General features: G+C 33.8%; 1 protein-coding gene across 1 annotated transcript; it reads right to left on the reverse strand.

The window, feature by feature from the left end:
• Window positions 1-213: 213 nt before the first annotated feature.
• On the reverse strand, window positions 214-19,404 carry LOC129221223 (ZZ-type zinc finger-containing protein 3-like). The gene is made up of 8 exons (XM_054855676.1): window positions 19,145-19,404; window positions 14,380-14,650; window positions 12,460-12,638; window positions 10,234-10,326; window positions 3,964-4,122; window positions 3,655-3,777; window positions 3,466-3,566; window positions 214-420 (listed from the first exon to the last, which is right to left on the reverse strand). The coding sequence occupies exons 1-8, from the start codon at window positions 19,388-19,390 to the stop codon at window positions 276-278; spliced, it is 1,317 nt and encodes a 438-aa protein (XP_054711651.1). The 5' UTR covers window positions 19,391-19,404; the 3' UTR covers window positions 214-275.
• Between the last annotated feature and the right edge of the window lie 1,959 nt (window positions 19,405-21,363).

A 21,363-nucleotide genomic window follows, 5' to 3' on the forward strand; every position in this document is an offset into this window, starting at 1 on the left:
ATTTGCAAAATAAGATTTTATCATTTTTAAAAAATTACAGTTCTCTTTCATGTATTTATTAGAAATGTTGCTTCTATTTTAAGGAGATTCATAAATGTTGCACTTTGGTGAATTTAACATAATCCTCATCATTGAGAGGAGGGTGAAATGCAACTTATAATAAGTTTTTTATTTACAGAACAAATATTGTGCCATTCAGATGATGTATTGAAATATAAATAAATGAGTTTTAAAAAATTGAAATTTGTCTTGATTTTGTACATAGTTGTTTCTTTTTAAGTCGCTGGCATGTAATTTGGGTCCAGATAGTTGTAGTCACTTCCAAGGAAATGCATATAATCTCGATCAAGAAAGCCAGTGCTAGCATTATGAATGGCTTCCAAACGATGATCTGCCGTATGTTGTCCAACTTCATGCATACTGTTATGGTAAAAATACAGAACATTTTAATATATTTAAGATCATAATAACAAAGTAAATAAAAGCAATTTTAGTGAAAAATAACTCAAAATAAGTGATTTAGTTTCAAAATCTCTACCAAGAGCATAAAAGAATTGAATAACAAAATTGAAAAGGAACATTTTATGTTCATGCACATAGTACTGTCAAAATGCAAAATGAGCTAATATTTAAATATGCATATTGATTTCAAAGTATAAACTACAGTTCATCAATCAACTTTCTGCAAAATAGGGTGGCATGGTAAATGCGGATAACCCGCAAACTAGGTAAAAGCGATACTAGTGACTGAAATACCTTGCAAAATTCAAAAATATTCGCACACATTAAAACTATATAACTCTTCAAGTTCAAAATGTGTATTTATCTGTATGTTTTATTTTTGAAATTGTGAAATGCCGCGGGTAATCGGGTGGTTACTGTAATCAAAACTGAAAGGTTAAAGAGAATGTTAAAAACCAAGTTTACTGTCTACATTCAGACTAGGTGCAACATTTATAAAAATAAAACATATTTATGTTCCCTACACAAATCCAATTTACGTCAGATCTCGAACCTATTTGGCAGGAGATACTTGGACACCTGAGACGGAACATAAGGGATTTTTCAAACGCCAAAAAAGTACCGAACAGTTCAAATTTTAATTTTAGGACCTGAAAAAAGGCATTAAATAGCCCTTTCTACCCGAAATTGTTATCCTATTATTTTGATTTCATTCTCATTCAAAAGCCCGCAAAACATACCCCTGAAGTAGATTTACTTCCTCCAGATTTTAAAATCACCAGGAGAAAAGTTAGAAGCATTTTTAAGTAAAGGTTTTAATTAGCATGAATAAAATCATTGAGAAGAAAGATCTGTTGCCATTTTTTTCTCGACTGTGAACAAAGTTCTTGCTTTATTTTGAGGCTTTTTCTGTAATCAGGGGAATTAAGAATTTTCCTTTTTGATTATTTTTCCACGATTTGTTGGGAAATTTTATATTTTTTAGCTTTACTGCCACCACTAGCCTGTTTAGGATCAATGGTACAAGACGGGAGCAACTGTTTGCCCATAAGACAGTGAACCCTGACACGATCATCCATTTGATGAACGAGAAATCGAGATTCATCGGACCAGACAACTCTCTTCCAGTCATACAAATACCAGTATCGGTGTTCTCGGACCAAATGTAGGCATAGTTGGCGAAGACGATTGGTCAATAGAGGCACACGAGTGGGATGTCTGCTGCACAGTCCCATATCCAACAGTGTCCGCTGAACTGTGTGTTTGGAAACACTTTCGCTCGCAACTGCATTGTATTGAGCTGTCAGTTGATCAACTGTCTGCTTCCGATTTTGCTTCACCAAGCGGTCAAGTCTCCGATGTCCCTTATCTTTGATGAGGCGTGACCGTCCAACACCTTTACTCCTACTAGTGGTTTCACCGTCCTTTTTCTATTTTGCATAAGTACTAGCAACAACAGATCGTGAACAATCTACCAGTCTTGCAGTTTCTGAGATACTCGTTTCTAGTCTCCGAGCCATCACAATCTGCCCTCTATCAAATTCGCTGAGATTGTTATCCTTTCCCATAATTCGCAAAAGAAAGGGCTTGAATGAAGCCTAACCTTCTCCAGTCCTAGTTACATACCAACCCCACTTCATCATTTGGTCCCCACGTCATTCAGACGAAATCTTTGAAAACATTAGGTTGGTCATAATGTTTTGGCTCCTTAGTGTATTGTGCATATTTTTGAATGCATTGCAGATGAAAACAAATATTTTCAAGTGGGAGAGTGAAATTCATTTGGCATTGCCTCTATGTATTAACTTATAACTAAGATTTCAGAACTCATAATAAAATCAACAATTATAATTAATCACTAAAAGCTCTGATGTATATATTTTTAGTATGAAACATGAATATAAACCAATAGGAATAATTGCTTAACATCATTTGATTTTGTACTTGAACAACACAAAAGCTAAAAAGTCGTTCAACAATTAATGCAAACTAATTATACCAATAAAGAAATAGTTTCAAAAAGGAATACAGTGGACTCACGCTACAATACGATTCAACTTGGGCAAAATGACAATAACGTGAGTTTTTTAAAGAGTAACGAATTTTAGAGCTAACACAAATTCCTCGCTCCCTTGCAACACTGTAATTCTCTCCTTATTGGCTACTAAATATTGGTTTTGTTAATATTAGCTATAATATGTTATAATTAGTTTAGCATCAATGAAAGCAGAAGCTCCCACAACCTAAACATTGCTTTGTTAGTGGATACAAATTAGATCTGAGAAAACAGAAGGTCAACTTGTTATTTTTCTTCTTCTTTTTCACACAAATTGCCTGATGTGCATGCACTGTCAGGAGAAAACTGATAACAATCTTATCATGTTCTCTTTTCAAGTTATAAATATAATTACTGTATCGACTGTACAGTACTATTATAGCACTGAATTTTATTAAAACTTCTGTATGTACCATACTGTATTATTTTATGTTTCTCTCGCCCTCATTAATCACTGAATTTGTGCCTCATAACAGTATTTGATACTGAATACTACCTACAGCTTTTTTAAAAAATTCAGTACCAGGGATCGGTGGATTTTGGTAGTCAAAATGTAGGATTTTTTCACAGAAAAAAAGGACATCTTAGCAAAAAAGTATTTTATTCAAAATAATTAAAAGGAAAATTGATGTTTTTAGCTCCTTAGCATAGAGATATGCAAAAAGAAAAAAATCTTTATTTTTAATGGACTACGGCAAACTTTCTTTTTCAGACCTACTCACAACTTTTTAGGGTTACTGGACAAAGATTAATTTTAATGTAAAGATTTTTCCCCTAATTCTGGTAAGCATGGAATTAGTAGATATTCCACTACTTGTGGACCTACTCTGATAGAAAGTTTTGATGTATCTGATTTAATGAAATTTACACAAGAATAAAATAACACAAACATTAAAATTTGAAGAATTAAGTTACATAAAAAAATTAAATAGTAAAATACTATATACCATTCAACACAATCATCACAAAAGTCAATAGTTTGTGGAGGCTTGCATTCTGTACAATGCCATCTTATTCCAATTATTGGTTCACTTTTGCAGCGACAACACTATAAACAAAAGAATTATTCAATCAATAGTACAATAAATAACATAAATATCATATTAAGAAATGAAATGTTCAGAAAAGTTTTTTACCTTGTAACCCACATGTTGAGCTAAGCCACATGATTTCAACTTTTCCTTTAAAACTTTCTTCAACATCATTAACTCCTGAAATTCTGCAGTATTACGATGTTCGAAGCCAATCTCATCATCATCCTTTGAATAGAAACCAATTCAATTAAAAACAATTTTATGCTACAGTAAAAAATTTTATGTTTAAGAAAACAACCCTCCTAGCAGGAAGTCCATGTATGCTTGAGCTAGTGTATGGAGTGTAATACTGAGTGGGCATGGCACTGCCGCTGGAAGGGTTAGGACCATAATCAATTGTAAATTACTTACGGAGAGCTGTTCGACTTTCGATTCCATGGAATTTTCATCTGCACTTTGAGGCTGAGAATAGTTATAATTATAGTCCTCATCTACATCTGGCATATAAACAGGTGGAGTATGTGATACCAAAAATGTGCTTGGTTGTTGGCGAATAATATTACGACGAGGCTAGAAAAAATGATTTTTCACAGTTTCAGATAAATTAGATTTTGAAAAAAATTGCTATATTAATTGTGCAGTTCTTTCAAAAAAAGTACAAAACATTCTTACGGTTTTATTGCTATATATTAAAATAAAAGATCTATATATTAAAAGATAAGGTCATTAACCAACTTGACCTTATTTTTATCATCTCAAATGCTTGTCTGGATGTACAGGTTCTCCTGCATGCTGACGATCTGATCATTTGGAATACTAGATCTGACTTTCAGACTATTGAAAATACTGTAAATGCTGCACTAGACATTTTATCAAACTGGACTAAAGATAATGGATTTTCTGTGAATATAGACAAGATTAATTGTGAGCTTTTTACTTAGAGTACCAAACACCACCAAAATAATCTAAAATATAGAAATGTGTCTTCAAAGAAACAATTGTGCAAATTATTTAGGTATTGCTCTGGATACAAAACTAAAGTAGATTTAACAGGCCTCAAACGTTATTGAAAACACTACTGGATGACTTGCTTTACTAAAGACACTTGCTGGTGTAAAATGCGGCACTTCACAAGATGCTTTGATTATGGCCTTCAATTCATACATTCGACCGATCTTTGACAATGGGTCTGAGGTTTTAATTACTGCCTCCGATAGTAGTTTGTCGAGAATTGATGTTGCTCAAAATAGTGCCCTCAGGGCCTGTTCACATATCGGCCGTCCGTTTCCGTCCATCACGTTTCTTTCCTCCCAAAACAGGTTTTCTTTGCTGGTTGCCATGACAGCAAGCCATCTTGGACGGGACCGGTTTCGAAGAGAAGAACCTTGATATCTGACGGCCGTCAAAAGTAGATGGCATTTTATTGGTTTCTGCTAAGCAGCGCTCTCTTCTCTCAAGCGGGTGAATTCAGTCACATGATTAATGTACGGCGACCTTATGTGAAAGCTACGCTGCTTTTGTCGGCAGTCCGTCACGTCGAAAAACGGGATGGACGGCCGATAAGTGAACAGCCCTTCTGACTTATTACTGGGGGATCTTTCTCAACAACTTGCACTGGAATTACAGACCGGTGTTGCCTGTTTACATGACAATAGACTCGATGCTTCTTTGGCTCTCGGAGAAATACTATTGCATAAAGAAGGTTTATGGACTAATTATCACCCTGCTGCTCTAAGACTTAAAACACAACGTAATTTTTTATCAGAGTTCCAGAAAATTACTGACCTTATGAACACTCTGAGTAGCAGGAGCTTCTCTTTCAGACCTACTATATTACATACTAGTGGTACCCACACGGCTTTGCCCGTAATAGAAAACATTTAAAAGGTATGCCTGTATATTTACAAATAATGGATGGAGAATTTCTTGCCAATTTGCTCGCCCATGTTAGGGTTCCACGTTATGCATGGGTGCCACTCTAAAAATTGGCCAGGATTAAAAAGCATGTGGCTCCATTTCGCGACACCAAAATGTTAGTGCTTAGTTTGATGTTTTAGACATATATAATGCTAATTTTTACTTTCTTCTATATCTAATACATAGAAGAAAGTATTGGATTCGTGCAAATTTTCGAATTTCGAATTTTGACGGATTCGAACGTTTTGAGGTGTGCTGAGTCCATTTCAACTATTTTTGGAAAATGTCTGTCTGTCTGTGTGTGTGTATGTATGTGTGTATGTGTGTGTGTCACGTCTGTGTGTGACCAGTTTTTTGTGGCCGCGCTACAGCAAAAACTACGGCATGAAATCGAACGAAAATTGGTACACATATGTGCCCCTATGTGAACTTGTGCCCATTGGTTTTTGGCGCGAATTCCTCCAAGGGGGGTGGAGCAATGGGACGTTTTTTGAGTTACGCGTTATTGCTATTCCTCAGGAAGTAACTGGCGGAATCAAACAAAATTTGGTCCATATGTTGCCATTAACAAGAACAGGTGCTGATTCAATTTTGGTGTCAATAACTCAAACGGGGGTTGAGCTATAGAACGTTTTTCGTCGTCAGTTGTGCCTGCTGTATCTCAAGAAATAATGAACGGAATGAAAGAAAAATTTACCGGCAAGTACCCCTTAGTGGATATAAGAGCTGATTTTATTTTGGTGTCAACAGCTAAAAAGGGGGTAGCGCAATCGCCCGTTCTTTTTTTCCATTGTGAGTGCCCTATCTCAAGAAGTAATGCTACGTTCTGGTTGAAATTTGGAATATATGTGAATCTATATGTAAACAGGCTTTGGTTCAACTTTGGCGCCAATCGCGCCAAGAGGTGCTGATTTATTTTTATTATCATTATTTTTTAGCGAATAAAAATAGTTTTATTAATGCAACAATAAGAAAGATAAATCGTAATAGATTGTCGTCTGCGTATTTCTCGTGATTTTAATTGTATGGAAATGATCGGAAATATTATCTCAATGATTTAAAATTTTTAACTGTTGCCATCTTATGTTTGTTAACAAATAAAATATTTGTAATTAATTCAAGCAAGGCTTTGAAAATAACTTTCAATTTTCGCTCTTTGCTTTGCTTTTGCAATAATTCAGACATTGGGACGGTCGTCAAATTTTTGCATGTGTAATTTTGTTTTTGTTGGGAATATTGCTTCCTCGTCAAGCATGGGGAGGGATCAGAAAAAAAAAAAAATATAGAACAAAGTTTCATGATGGCCACAACATACTAGTTGATGTTGTAACTATATAGTAAAACCAAATTGTAACATTGAGTAAAAATTAAAAACTAAATAAAAAAATAACATATCATTGTCTAAGATTTTTAGGAGATGAAAGTAGAAAAAGAACCTATTAATAAAATATAATAAAAAAACTTACTATTTGTTACTGCAGAAAAAAAGCTTCAGATTGTATAGTTCATGTTACACAAGTAGTTCATATTTCATACAAAAAAAAAAATGTAATTAAAAAAAAAGAGGTATGATATTCTTAGCTATAAGATGCATTGTGATAAAAACTTTAACAAAATTTTCCAGAATAATATAAGAATGGTTGAAATCAACAGGTTGAATAAGTTATTTAGTTATTTTTTGAAAAAAAAAAAAAACAGTTAACTTTTGAACTTTAGCAGATGGGCCAGTTTTTTTGTTCTAAGAAGAATAAGACCTTTTTTGAGGCATAGAGTGAGAGATTCACATTTATTTATATAATTTTCGCCTTTTAGTTCAAATCAATGTTTCATTAGGGAAAATCATTGTGCGAAACATGAAACAAGTTTTTCAGCGGAGAAAGCATGTTTCCATTTTCATTTTCGCTTTTAGCTTCAGAAAGAAAATAAACATTCTTTCACAGACTTCTCTTGACTTTACACCCACTGATCTGAGTAAAGTCAGAAGCGGAGTGACACTCGCTTCCCCAACGCTTTGGCAAGCTTTAAGCCTCCATCCTGGCATCAATGATGAAGGGACTTTAAAATGCAGCTGCAAAAAGAGGGGTAAAAAGTGTGGCAGCCATGGTTATGATAATTTGGTAATTTACATGTCCTAGTTATAATAATTTGTTTGGTAAAATGTTCTTAAAATTGGAATAGAAAAAGAACAAAATCGAATTTTCGAAAAATCGCTTTGAAGTGCACACCCCCATGCTACAAACAAATTTTGTGCCAAATTTCATGAAAATCGGACAAACGGTCTAGGCACCATGTGCATCACAGATATCCTGACAGATAGAGATTCAGACAGAGAGACCTCCAGCTTTATTATTAGTAAAGATATATACAGGGTATGATAAAATATGCAGTCCCTGTTTACCACCATGTCCTCTTTGCTCAGAAGGGAATGTCTTCTCTAGCAGAACTCAAATTATCCTCTTTGCCACAATTTACGTAAGGTAGATCATAAGCGGGTACACATTTACATCGATGGATTGGCTGAGGGAAGCTTTGGAAGAGCGGGCTCCGGCATCTTCTCCCAATTTTTTTCAAATTAAACAACCATTGAGTTCGAATTCAGACAACTTTGATGCAGAAATTTTGGCGCTTTATCTTGCTGTTCAAAGGATTGAAGAGATGCATGGTGAAAAATTCATGTTCTTTATTAAACGTCAGGCTGCAATCCATACTACAGTATACTCTTGATATCACATAATCGAAGGGACGGTAAACAAAAATTTGAGAAATCGAGTTTTCGAGATTACAAAGGTCATACTCATAATAAAATAATATTCTAAAAATTAGTCACGATAGCTAAAAATAAGTGGAAACATGTAATGAAAGTTGAAAAGAAGTCTTAATACAATAAAATATATATATATATTATTTTTTAAATGAGCCAAAAATTATAGAGAATGAAGAATAAAAAAGAACGCTCTAGTGAAGTAGCAAAATGTAGTGATTTACCACAACTAAACTTAAAGATTTGGATTACCAAGTTGCAGAATGGTTTCAAACGAGTTTCAAGCGCCCCGAAACAAAAGAAGTTGGACAAAGGATTGCACCATTCCTTGTGTCTCTAAAGGGGTTTTCCGTTCACCTTCCCTTTTTACGGAGGTCGAGATAGTGTCAAAAAGTCCAACGAAATGATGTAAGGGGGCGAAAAGATTGAGATTTTTGGGCTGCTCAGAACTGACACCCCAGGCTCTGACACCCTCAGGCTCTAGAATGGAAAATGACAGTAGATAAGCTTCACCGAATCCCTCCTATTCTAACCCCCAAGAGAAATTATGAAGGGTGTGAGAAATTGTTGGAAACATTCCTTGAGTTGCTTCGAAACAATAAACTGGTTTTTTAGGAAAAATTATAAGTCCAGAGAGACCCCACAGTGTCCAAAATATTGAAATTGTTTACAAAATTATTCGAGATCTAGAAGTTTTCACCTTTTTTTTTTTTCAAATTTCATTTTTTAAGCAAAATGTTACAATTGCCTATTGAAGGGATAAAAAATTTAATACACACCTTACCATCCTATGTCACTCAAAAGAGCTGTTTTTTCTGCATCAGATAGAGCTAGTTCCAATTTTATCAATTAATTACAGGGGTGATTGTGTTCCGGTATTTTACCCGAATTTCCGGTATTTTCGGACGTATTTCCGGTATTTTTATGTCCGAAAATACCGGAATTATGTTTTTTTTTTTTGTGCTTTTATAACCCTACCTCCGCATTTTTTTAAAAATTGTATATTACTCATCAAATATACCTGCAAGAGCCTTAAGATAGACACCTATCCCTTAAGATGGACAAATGTCAAGATAAGTTGTATAACGCCAACTCAAAAGTAACTTTGTAACCCATTAAAAATTTAAACAAATGTGCACACAATATTTTGACTCAGAACTATTTAATACTATGGCAAAGGTGCACTTAAGTAATAGGGGCCAAAGATTACCCCCCCCCCCCGTTCTCGCTTTGAAACTTTCGGGTATTTTTTGATGAACTCACAATCACCCCTGTAATTAGTGTAGCAGACATAAGGGTTTCCAATGTAACAAATGTCCTATGCTCAATTCAAGCCTGGAGCTAAAGAGCAAAACATTACAAGACCAAAAATTTGAAAAAGACTTTTCAAACATACAAAACGGCCGTTTTACTAGAATTAAGAGGCCCTTAAGCTGTGAAATTTGGTACAAATGAGTTTGGATCCCAGGAAAGGAGTAATCTTTGAAGTGTTATTTTTAAAAATAATTTTGTAATACGTATTTTTATAAAGTTCTTTTTGTCTTTAGGTTGGAGTGGGGTTTAAATATTTTTCTACATTTAATGAGGTCTTTACTGAAACTCTATTTTCTAAAGGGAAACACATTCTACTCAAAATTAACCTTTGAATGATTTTGACTGATTTTTACAATTTTTTACATTTTGAACAAAAACAGCTGGTAGTAATGATATAGAAAGGCTTCTTGTTTAATAGTAAAAATTTTATGTATATTTCTGTTATGAAGAAAAAATAATATGGATTGCATGTATTTTATTATTACATGTTTATCACAAACAAGCATTATGCTCATCCACTGTTCAAACACTGCAAAACCTTTTGTTTAGAACACTGCAAAGCATTTTGCTATAGGGCTGTAAAACGTACCAACCCTTTAAATATTTGCCTTATCAAAATACCGATAGTTCAAACACTGAACATGTTAAATGATTAGAGTGCATTCATATAACTATATTTATGACTTTACCTTTCGAAGATATGCTATGCTAGGCATTCTTCCGGGTATAGGAATTCCAGCTTTCATTAATTTTATAAAGTATTTCTGAACTCTACTGGCAACCTGAAAGAATATAAACATTTATTAATAGCAAAATCTTGAAAATTTTAAAACACCTTTATCACATGAAAATGGCTATATAAAATATTAAAGTCTTCAAATCCCCCAATATCTTAATAAATGGAGATGAGTACTTATTAACAATTATTAAAAATATAACATGTTTCCCAAAAACTCTTCAATAATGATAGGCAAAGGGCCCTCTGAAGGCAGACTCTGAATGTACAAATCAGCCAATGAGCATCTGTAGTTGTAATGCAGGATTTCCCATCTTTGAAACAATGTCCCATATGATCACTAGACAGTAATGCTTTACAGCATTCAAAATAACTGCTGGTCCCAAACCAGTGAAACCTGCCTCAGATCACCATAAAAAAGTAATCTATGGTCCGCAGGACCACCAACCGCTGGCTACTTTTTAATCACACTTAACTAGAAAAAATTCACAAGTATCAGCATAGCCCAAGTTTGGCTATTTAATAGCCAAACCATCAGTTGACTTCTGTTACAATTAGTTTTTTTCTTTAAATAGCTTTATGTAAATAAGTTTACGTACAAATATTATTTAGAGTTAAATTTAAAGTGGCCCAGTGATGTTGTTTGTGCAACAGTACGATTAGTCCGAAGGCCTAGTAGGATTACTTTCTGATTTCTAACACTGCTTTATATACTCCCAACTTCAATGTTTTCAGTACAGTTGGGCATGAAATAATCATTTGATTTTCTATAAAGCATCTTTCTTCAGATTTTACCGATAATGAAAAATAAAAATGCTCAAGCTTAAGTAGTACAAAAGCCAAGAAACTCGAATTTCAGCATACTGTCTTCATCTCTCACTCCCTCAAAAAAAAAAAAAAAACTTAGCCAGTAAGCAACATAGCTCTAGTTTTCACTCCTTTACATGTTTCTCGCTCAAAAAAGAAAAAAAAAGAAAGAAAGGGAAAATGAAGAAAAGTTAACAATATATAAAGCAAGCTAAGCAAATTATTAGTTAAATTTTACATGAATCCCTTGAATTTGGTGCAAAACAGCTTTTTATCTTACACATTTTTGCAACTCATTAATTTTGACTATTTTCGTTTCAACTTGCAAAGTTTAGGATCATTCAATGGCAATAACTAATTAATATATAGCAAAGAGTTCGGCCACTGGCAGACTGTGATCCAGGCCCAGGCCAAGTAAAATCAAAAACTGGACCGCCAAAATTTTTTTGAAAGTATAAATTACTAAAATAAAATATTTAAAACAAAATTTATGCAGGCAAACAATACTGTTAGGCTTTATTACTTTTTATAGTATTTTAAAAGAAATTACGTGACAGAAATGTGTATCATTTGATGTACACAATTGCGATGAAATAAACTTTGGTATTTCGCACTTGTGCAATATATAGTGGGTAAAATATAGTATATAGTTTTGGTATTTTAGCAGCATTTGTGATGTTTCTTTTTGCTGTGCTTTTAATACACACTATTGTTACTGTGGCACCAAAATCAATCTTGAACCCTCTGTCTATATGTTGGGTTAATTTTTCTTTAATTCTGAATTATCGAGAAACAACGTTCAATTGCTTAACACCCTTTTAAACTATTTGCACCAAAACTAAGTCAACACCTGTACCCTTTAGGATCAACATATGGACCAAATTTTGTATGATTATGCACAACACTTCCAGTGATATAACAGGCACACATAATGGAGAAAACATTCCGATTGCTTCACTCCCATGGACGAATTGCCGTCAAAAACTAATGGGCACCAATTTACATGGGGTAGATATGTATACCAAATTTTGTTCAATTTCATACAGTAGTTTTCGCTCAAGAGCGGCCATTAAAAACCAGTCACATGCATACAGTCATTTCAAAATGGTCAAAGCGGACTCAGCACAGCTGAAAACCGTGGAAATTCGAAGATTTTCATGAATCCAATTCTCCTATATATATATTAGATGCAGAAAAAAGTATACAAAACATTGCTAAGAAGGAAGTACAACATGTGCAATTGTTTAAGTAAAGATGTTGAACATCCCATTCTTGGCAATACTTTTTGGAGCGAACAGAAAAGTATGCGAGAAGCATACATATTAGATTTGTGCCATTATTTTTTAAGAATCATATGATACAATTGACATACTTGAATGGGAGTGCGATTTTCAAGACAATTTGCAATTTTTTCCCAACGACGCGTTTCAACTTCTTCAGGAGGAAATTGTACCAACAGTTCTTCCAAACGTTTCTGTTCTTCAGCTGTCCAATATTGATTAAGTTTTGATGACTTGGTCTCATTATTGCGTGCAGTTTTTCCTTTATTATCTGCAAATGTAATCAGTATTTACAACTAAAAATGACTATGAAATTGATTGCAACAGTAATACAGAACATAGAAAAATAGAGAAAACACTACTGTTCTTCATGTACTATATAACCTGTTGATTATGTGTTGAAAAAGTTTCGAATTTTTGGTTTGCGTATTATACACTGCAACAGATAGTTTAATTAAAAAACTCTGCACCAGAAAAGTTTAAAATCAAGTTTTGAAAGAAATGACATTTATCTTCTATAAATTGTATAAAAGATGGTAATGAATTTCATGACTTCACTGCCGCGTGCACTCAATCAATTCCTGTTACCCTGCTCTTCATTCAAGATGTATACCACAGCGAGTCAAGTAAGAGTGGCACGCTTAGCACTCAAGTAATTCTCCAACCACAAAGTGGCGCAAATAACATGTTACTCGCCATCGCTTCATGACTTGGCTGATGTATTTCAGCTATAATCAGTTTTATCCCAATTATAAAATTAAGTAAAGGCTATCACGATATTCAAACATGGCAAAGAAAATTACAAGTGCCATACAGCGGCAACCAGCCGCTATGTGGTTCAGGTGAAAGACGCCGTGAGCGAATCAAAGGGCGTAAACTAAATGTTTCTAAAGCCTATTGATGATGTAACACTTCTCTGATAAGAAAATGTCCAACACTCAATTGCTGGGGTAACATCATTCACCCTAAAAATTGCTGACAGATTATATGTTTGTTTTCTACTTGTAAAAAAAGGCTTTGGGGATAATAAGCTGCTACGAATTAAACACAGAAAAATTACTGGATATTTTTTTTTTATATATAAACTATTACCTACTTACACTCACAAAATGAAACAACATTAATTAAAATTTTGTTTTGCTCAAGGAGTATTTACAATAATATAATAAATAGATTGCAATACAAAATAATACTATTTAGAAGAAAATGTATTACATGTGAATCTTCTGAAACACAATTAAAATGACCCAGATGGTCAAAAGAAGCATTAAAAAAAGGATTTATACTTTAACCATTACCTTCATATATATATATACTATGGATGGCGGGTAAAACCGCTTGCTCGGAAACAACCAGGGCTGCCGAGAGACAAGGCGGCCATGGGGGTTGTCGCCAAGGTAGTTGTCTGTTTGTTTGCCAAGCCTCTTCGTGCCCACCATAAAACGTCAAATTTATACTACTCCAATCCTGAGCCAGGCCCTTTAAATTCCAACTTGGCTGACATGGCCCCTCGTCGATCCTGGGTACAACCTCTTTTTACATGTGAGCGGTGAATTTTCCAACTAGTTTTTTTCGAAGCAGGAGCGGGTATTTGCGAGGTACAAAAGCCCTATGTGTACGTGGTTAAGGTGGGTGCCGCGGCATCCTGGGGTGCCACACAGATAGATGAGGGGTTCCGCATGGCATCAATGTATGAACATAATAGAAATGGACTAGGTTGTCATGAGGGAATAGTATTTCGTAAAAGGGTGCTGCAAACTGGAAAAGTTTGGGAGCCACTGTATCCACCCCTCTCGGGAGATCTAGTTAGTCACCGGAAAGCCTGGGCAGGGGTTAACTGGTTGCTCGAACATACTCATTACATTTATGTAATCTAAGAATGTTATAAATTTTAATTAGTTATGAGAAATTTCAAATTTATAAAAAAAGTAATATATCTACAAAAATAAATAAATAAATAAATAAATAAAATAAAGCATTAAGTAAAAAAAAAGTAAAAAAAAGAAACATACTAAACTTAGAAAAATCTTGGCTAGTCTTTGTGGACAGACGAGTTAATTGTCTTCTTCCAAATGCAGATGCATTTCCACTTAGAGCATATTTACTCCAGTCAATGACAGGCAACTGGTGAAGTTTTTGAGGAACTGGGATGTTCAAGTTTTCCTTCCTCTGAAGCTTTTCCGCAAAAGCAATTGGATCAGACAGTGCCGTTTCTTGACATTCTAAAAGACAGTCCATATCTTTAATGGCTTGAGCTCGCTGTGCTTCGAGAATAACAATAGCCTGGAAAAGTAATTGTAAAGCATAAACAAACTAGTATGTATATATAATAGCATACTGATCATTTGTTTCTTGAAAAATACTGCTTTTATAGATAAATATAAAAATACAGGATGTGTTAACATGAACTGCCCCTGTTATACTCAGGGCAGTTCTGATATTAAAGTTTTAAAAACGGAATTTTAGGCTATATGCAGAGAGGGAAGTGGATGGGTATTCTCCTTCAGAAAATTTTCAGTCCAATACTTTCAGGGTATATTTCTTGATGTTAGGAAATAGAGAAGTGAAGATAGTTCAGGGCGCTCTCCGTGGAATGTTTTAGAATTGAGACTCAGAAAATGCAATTCTAAAGCTATGTTTGGGGATGATAGGGAAAGGAGTGGTAAACACTGAAAGCAAATTCGGGTCTTTCCATAGAAATGTCAACCTCAGCTTCAAAAATTTTTTTTCAACAAGCCCTAATTGTGATCTAAAGCAACTTTCATTCAGCATACTTTCAAGTACATAAATCCAGTAACAGTTTGCAAAAACTTCATCCGGGGTTTTCTTCTGGTTCTAAATGTGCAAGGTTATAGAAAAGGCTTAGCATATGCAAAAAACATGTGTCTAAGCTTTCTTGTGTAATGTAAAAGATCTCGCTATTTTTTAAAAGAACTATGTTTATTCTAAAAGATTAGATGTTGGCCCAATAAAATTGAATGTTCTTTTTACATATATTATAAAATTTTGAAAAAAAAAACGGCACTCTTGGGATGCTCCTGCAAGCGATAAATAATTGCTACTGCCAAATAAATATAATGGTTGTTTGTTTTATTACAGCTAATTAGCAGCGGTGTTGTTGTAAATTTTCTGAAAAGGCATTGGTAAGCACTTTTCTCCGCTCATGATTTAATAAACAATAATAATATATATCTGCGAAATGAACTTAGAACTGCAAAGGGACAGTAAGGGTGAGGAAAAAATATGATCGCTTTAGATAGGGTTACCAACTTCAAAATTATCACCACTTAGCGTCTGGCGTTGAACCTTTATAATGACTTGATTAGAAAATATTCTCATCATTTTGCCAGCTTGTCAATATTTGCGTTTTTACGATGGATGCGGTGTGATGTTTAATTGTTATTTTGGGAGAAAATTATATGGGTTTTGATTTTTCGATGCTAACAAGGATGATTAACTTTAAATAAACTCTTTTAATTACCGTTTTTTTTTTCTTTAGATGTCTACATTTTGAAAAATGCAATCTTTTAACATCCGATATGAGAATCATATTTTGTTCTTTTTTCAAGCTAACTTCGCTTTATTAGGATTCAAATAAATGAAAAGTCTCTTAATTTCTGTTAGAACTCTCATTTCAAGTTTCTAAAGCAAAATTCCATTTTCTGTTATGAGTCAAAAATTAAAATGCTGAATAGATGGTTTATTTTATTTTATTTTTTGGGTCAACTGTGTCCACAGATATTAATGATATGTTTATCATAGGACTCTAAAATGCAATTTGAAAATAATTTTATCAAAAATATTTCTTTTACAAGCCCATTTTATACTTTTGATGCCTTCACTTTGAGAATTGCGATCTCTTTGCATCCGCTATGGGAATCCGATTTTTCAAATTTTTGATGATTATTACGCTTTGTTAAGAGGTAAACAATTGAATTATCTTTTTATTTTTGTTAAAATAAAAAGTTTTAAACGGAATTCTCTGCTTTTTAAGAGTGTCTTGGGTCAAAAAGTTGAATGCTGAACCCTCTTCTGAATTTTATTTTATTACAATTACAATTTTTATTTTAAGTACTGTACAGAAATATATCTTGTATAATTTAACATAATGTAGAATGGTAGATAAATATTGATACTTGAAAGAGCGATGCCCCCCCCCCCCCCCGCCAAATATCAGAAAAAAAATTCAGAATGATTTTCTCGACGTAGAAGAGGAAAACACTCAACTTTAAGTTTAATTGATGCAGTTTGTGCCATCTCTAAATTCTAAAAATTCGTTTTAACAAAAAAAAAAAATTTTCTTGTTAAAACGATTTTTTTTTTGCGAAATTTTTTGATTTTTCACAAAATTAATTCATTTTTCACAAAATTATTTGATTTTTCACAAAAAACGGACCCTGTAAAAAATCCTGGACAGACCCCTGCTAGTACATTGGCAAAATACTAGAATTTGGTGAAACTATCAACTTGTATAAGGTTAACTTTTTAAAACGTAGATGTTTAGGATTTAACTAGCCCCAAAATGATATTATTCAGTTAGTAAAAACAGTTTTTTTGTTTTGTTATGGCACATTCAGATGGAGTTATTTAAACTAAATTCTTCCATTTAATTTCTTACCCTCATGCAGAAAAAAAGTAAGGAAAGAACTACATAATGTAGCATAAAAAAGTTTCTAAAGAGTGTAAAAGTAATGAAAGTGCAAGAGATTAATTACAAAAAGTTTTTTATATGCATGCATTCAATGGTTACGCTAGTCACACACAGTCTTTTGTAAAAGTACCACTAAGGGCAAAAAAAAAAAAAGCTGTAATAAATATGTTGTATATTTTTAAAAATAGACTGTTTACCTCTTACAAATATATCAGACAATTTTAAATGCTTGCGTAACTTTCAGAAAAATTTATCGCTTAACATAAGCATCGTTTCTCAGGGTTCCAAAAATGTTACCTTAGTCACAATGTCACTTTTGGTGAAAAAATACCTACCAGCGATTATTCTGCTTCAAATTTTTGGTAGAAATGAAAAATAGTCACCTTGTACATGTTAAATATGCATATAAAACCAAAAAAAAAAATTTTTTTTACTCCTGATTGTAAGTAAAAAGAGTTAGAAAATCAGCTGCGAATATTAGGTTAGTCACTATGGAATGACCCATTTTAGTGACATAGTAACACGTTTTTAGGCTCTCTTTAGCGAGGATAGAAAAGGTGATTTTTAGTCATCTTAGACCATCTTTTGGTCTCTCAATGGGGGTCACGTCAGATTGTCACCCTCAGAATTTGTGGCCTGGGACACAAATCTCTGGATCCAACCCTGTAAACAACAACGAGCAAACTTAAGAGTGCATGAGATGAGAGAGAAGTGTTGTAGACTGTTGGAGGTTGAGGAAGAATAAAAAAAATTTCAACTGTTAGGAGAATTGTTCTTCGAAGAACAAAAATATTTATGGTTACGAAGGCTTTAAACCTGTTTTGCACTTTTCTTTTAGGAGCACTAATAAGCTGTCAAGGGGAGCTTGAAATAAGTGTAGCATGAAATTTTCAAGCCTGTCACACTTTATAGATGTCACACACGTTATAACTGCCCCCGCCCCCCCACAGAATCATATAAATCTAAAGATAGATAAAAATAAAACACAAATCCTTAGACTACGGCATAATTATTTCAAAACAAAATAGCACTTTGCAGCACAATTTACAAAATAAATAAATAATAATAATTGTACAACTTGATAAATTTCAGTTTTCACACACGTTACAAGTTTTATGAAACTCATAATTAATTATAAAAACTGAAAATAATTTTATTTTGCATGATGATGTTTTATAAAAGAGTGTAAAATAAGGAATTAAAAACCAATGCTTAATTTTTTCATGCTGACTCAGTGAAAAAAAAGGGGGGGGGGGGGGGGGCCCTCGGTAGCGCAGTTGGTTGCCGCGTCATTGTAGTAATCCCGAGGTGGTGGGTCCGATTCCCGCCCATTGCCCTGGTTGTAATTCCCTTCTCTGTGCTGTTAATTCTGTCTTACACTATGTCCCTGTACTGTGCTATCTGTCATATTGGACGTGAGTTCATAAACGGGTCCTGTGTAACCAAGTACACAAACTCGAAATGTATGTTGTCAATAAACCAGTGAAAAGAAAAAATAGTGTACAAATGTCACACACGTTATGGTGAAATTGCCGTACAGTATGCAGACCCGTAATTTTAAATTTTTTTCAGAAGGGGCCAAAGGGTGCATACTCAAATAAAATTTTATCAGAAAACAACAAAAACTAGTCCCACTTGTATGCAAAAGCACTTAAGTTTTCAAAATCAGGTGGGCAATTTGTGTGTGTATGTCTGGGGGGGGGGGTGAGACTCTAAAAAGGGTTAGGTTTAACCCAATTTGAAAGCAAGAGAGTTTAAAAGATCTTGAAGGAAACTGACGGATCTACAATTTCCCCAAGTCGGGACAAATCTTGATACTGCCACCTTTAAAACTTTTTTTTTCTCTCAAGCTTCAACGAAAAGAAAATACAGAAATGGGGTGCATTTGCCTCCTGGCTTGCGCTCCCTAGATCTGCGCTGAGGGGGAATTTGTGATTGAGAGTAGAGGTGTGAGGGCACATCTGAATTAATGCATCTCTAGTTAATATGCTACAATGAGCATTTTTCAAGAACAGAAAAAGCTTTAAAAATACATGAATGATCAGATAATGACGCAAGGCCTATTTATTCAGATTAACATTTCCTGCTTTAATAAGGTAAACTAGAAAAGTAAAAACGGAATTTACTTCAAGCAGATTTTTATAATCACTGTTACTTTTCAAAGCTAAATGGTCCGATTCAAAGCAAAATTCTTTTATATTATCAAAATTTGGAGGGGACAAAGTTTCTAAGACTTCTTCTTTAATGTTCGTAGCCGAATTGGAAGTAGATTCATCTGCAAGTGAAGATGAGAGATCAGCAATAGATGCTACATCAGGTGTTCCATATTCAACATAATCTTCAGGTTCTTGTTTAATCTCAATATCTTCCATATTAAAACACTTGTATGTTGCAAAACATTAAATTATGCGCGCATAGTCGATAGCATAACAACATCGACAAAAAAAAAATAAATATATTTCTTGTGGAGAAACATTAAAGCACACAAATATGCTTGCAAACAATCAGCTATGCCTTAAACCGTCATGCTTTTACATAGCATAAGAGCTGTGTAGAATTAGCAGTTTGGCCACTTTATCGCTCAGCATTTGCTGCCAAAAGAATTGCTGGCTTGTAACTTGGCGTGATTCCAGTGAAGTAATGGCTGCGTTCGGAAAAGACATCCGGTCACAGGCGGGAAAAAAAGGGTTGCCGCTGATCTGCAAGATAAGCTCATTTGTTCAAAGCGATTTTCTGGGTCGATAGCGTGTTTGCAATATCGGCTGTTCATTGGTTGATTTTTGAACATGTTGATAAACAAACGCTTTGTAGATGCAAGATTCCCAAGTGTTATTTTCGTATTTCGCGTCTGATTTGAGTACCTATTCTTCATTAATTACATACAAAGAGAGTAATTCATATTTTTGACACATTCTTTTGCTATTTGCGCTTTTTGTTGCCATGAGTTTCAGCGATTGTCAGGGCCTAAAAGCGTAAGCGAAATTAAGTGGGGCCATGATCAAGGATAAATGTTAACAAAGCAGAATCGGTATTCAAAATTTTCATTATTGACGATTGAGTTTGTACATTTATTCCTTCAGTCAAATGTACCTTATCAGACATAATTATTTATAGTTTGAATGAATGATGTTTGTACAATATTGATAATGTTTGATGAAATTTTTATGAAGAAATGTTAGAATAAAGGAAATACTGCTCATAGACTAGGTATCTTAAGCTTTCAATTACATTAGTTTTCAGGAATCCTTTAAAAGACCAAAATTTGTATTCAATTTGCAATGCAGTAGGTTATTACATTTATTACTACATGATTCTTCTTTTTTGGTCAACATTAAGTACGTTGGAAGTTAAATACTATTTGTCCCAGGGAAAAAAAAACTGGTCTTAATAAATTTTGACTATTGTGTCGTGTAATCTCTCCTGTTTTGGACGAGTTAATGACTGAGGTTCGTTTGCTCGCATTTGGACAGATGCCGTAGTCTCCTAACCGTTTTATTAATTTTGAAAACCAAAATCATGTGGGATTTGTTTTAAAATATGCTTTTATTTGGATGTCACTGAAGCCGGTAGATTCTAAATAATGCTTCAAAAATACATTAATGCAGATGCTGTAGCCAGGGGCATGCAAACTGGGGATTTTGGGAGGGAAGAAATTCTGAATTTCCCGAATGGAACTATAAATTTTGCCAAAAGGTAAAATATGAGTATGCACACATACATCTAATGAAAAGGAAAGTCATGGCAATTACTACATTGTCTCCACATTTGCCGATTGGCAGACTAAATTTACTAAATAAGGAAATTTTGGGGAGGTAGGTCAGTTACATCCCAGTCATTGACCACACCTGATAGCTGAAATTTCGGTTCATAACATCTGGAGTGTGCTTAGAGTTTTAGCGGCCCTGTACAAAATTTGTTATAATATTCGATAGTCGTTTTTATTATTTATTCTTTCCTAAAACGTAACACATTTCATAATCCCACACTACAACCCGCATTAACCCCAGCACATAAAAATCGACAATTATTTTGGCATTTTATTAAATGTTTATTTTGAAAAAGAAAAATCTAGAGACAAATAAATTATGATATACATAAAAAAAAAATCTACTGATTAACTTTTCTAGCTTTAGAGCAGCAAATCGATCAATTAAGTTTGATAAATCTATATAAAGAAATACATAAATCATTTTCAATCAAAATTAATGCTACAGCATTTAGTCATAGTTAATCTTAAATACATTTTAATTAATTTAAGCTTTGAGAATGAAAACAATTAAAATATTTGGTAAAGCATCTTGAAACCTGTGTGTGTTTTTAAACAAATATTTAAGTGTATCTAGTG

The sequence above is a fragment of the Uloborus diversus genome, chromosome 4 (genome assembly GCF_026930045.1).
Source record: "Uloborus diversus isolate 005 chromosome 4, Udiv.v.3.1, whole genome shotgun sequence".
Classification (NCBI taxonomy): domain Eukaryota; kingdom Metazoa; phylum Arthropoda; class Arachnida; order Araneae; family Uloboridae; genus Uloborus; species Uloborus diversus.

Coding starts and splice junctions, on each gene's coding strand:
- LOC129221223 (XM_054855676.1), bottom strand. CDS start 19,390: ATGGAAGATATTGAGATTAAACAAGAACCTGAAGATTATGTTGAATAT. Junction 10,327..12,459: donor AAAATCGCACTCCCATTCAA/GTATGTCAATTG, acceptor ATATTCTTTCAG/GTTGCCAGTAGAGTTCAGAA. Junction 4,123..10,233: donor GCATAGCATATCTTCGAAAG/GTAAAGTCATAA, acceptor CATTTTTTCTAG/CCTCGTCGTAATATTATTCG.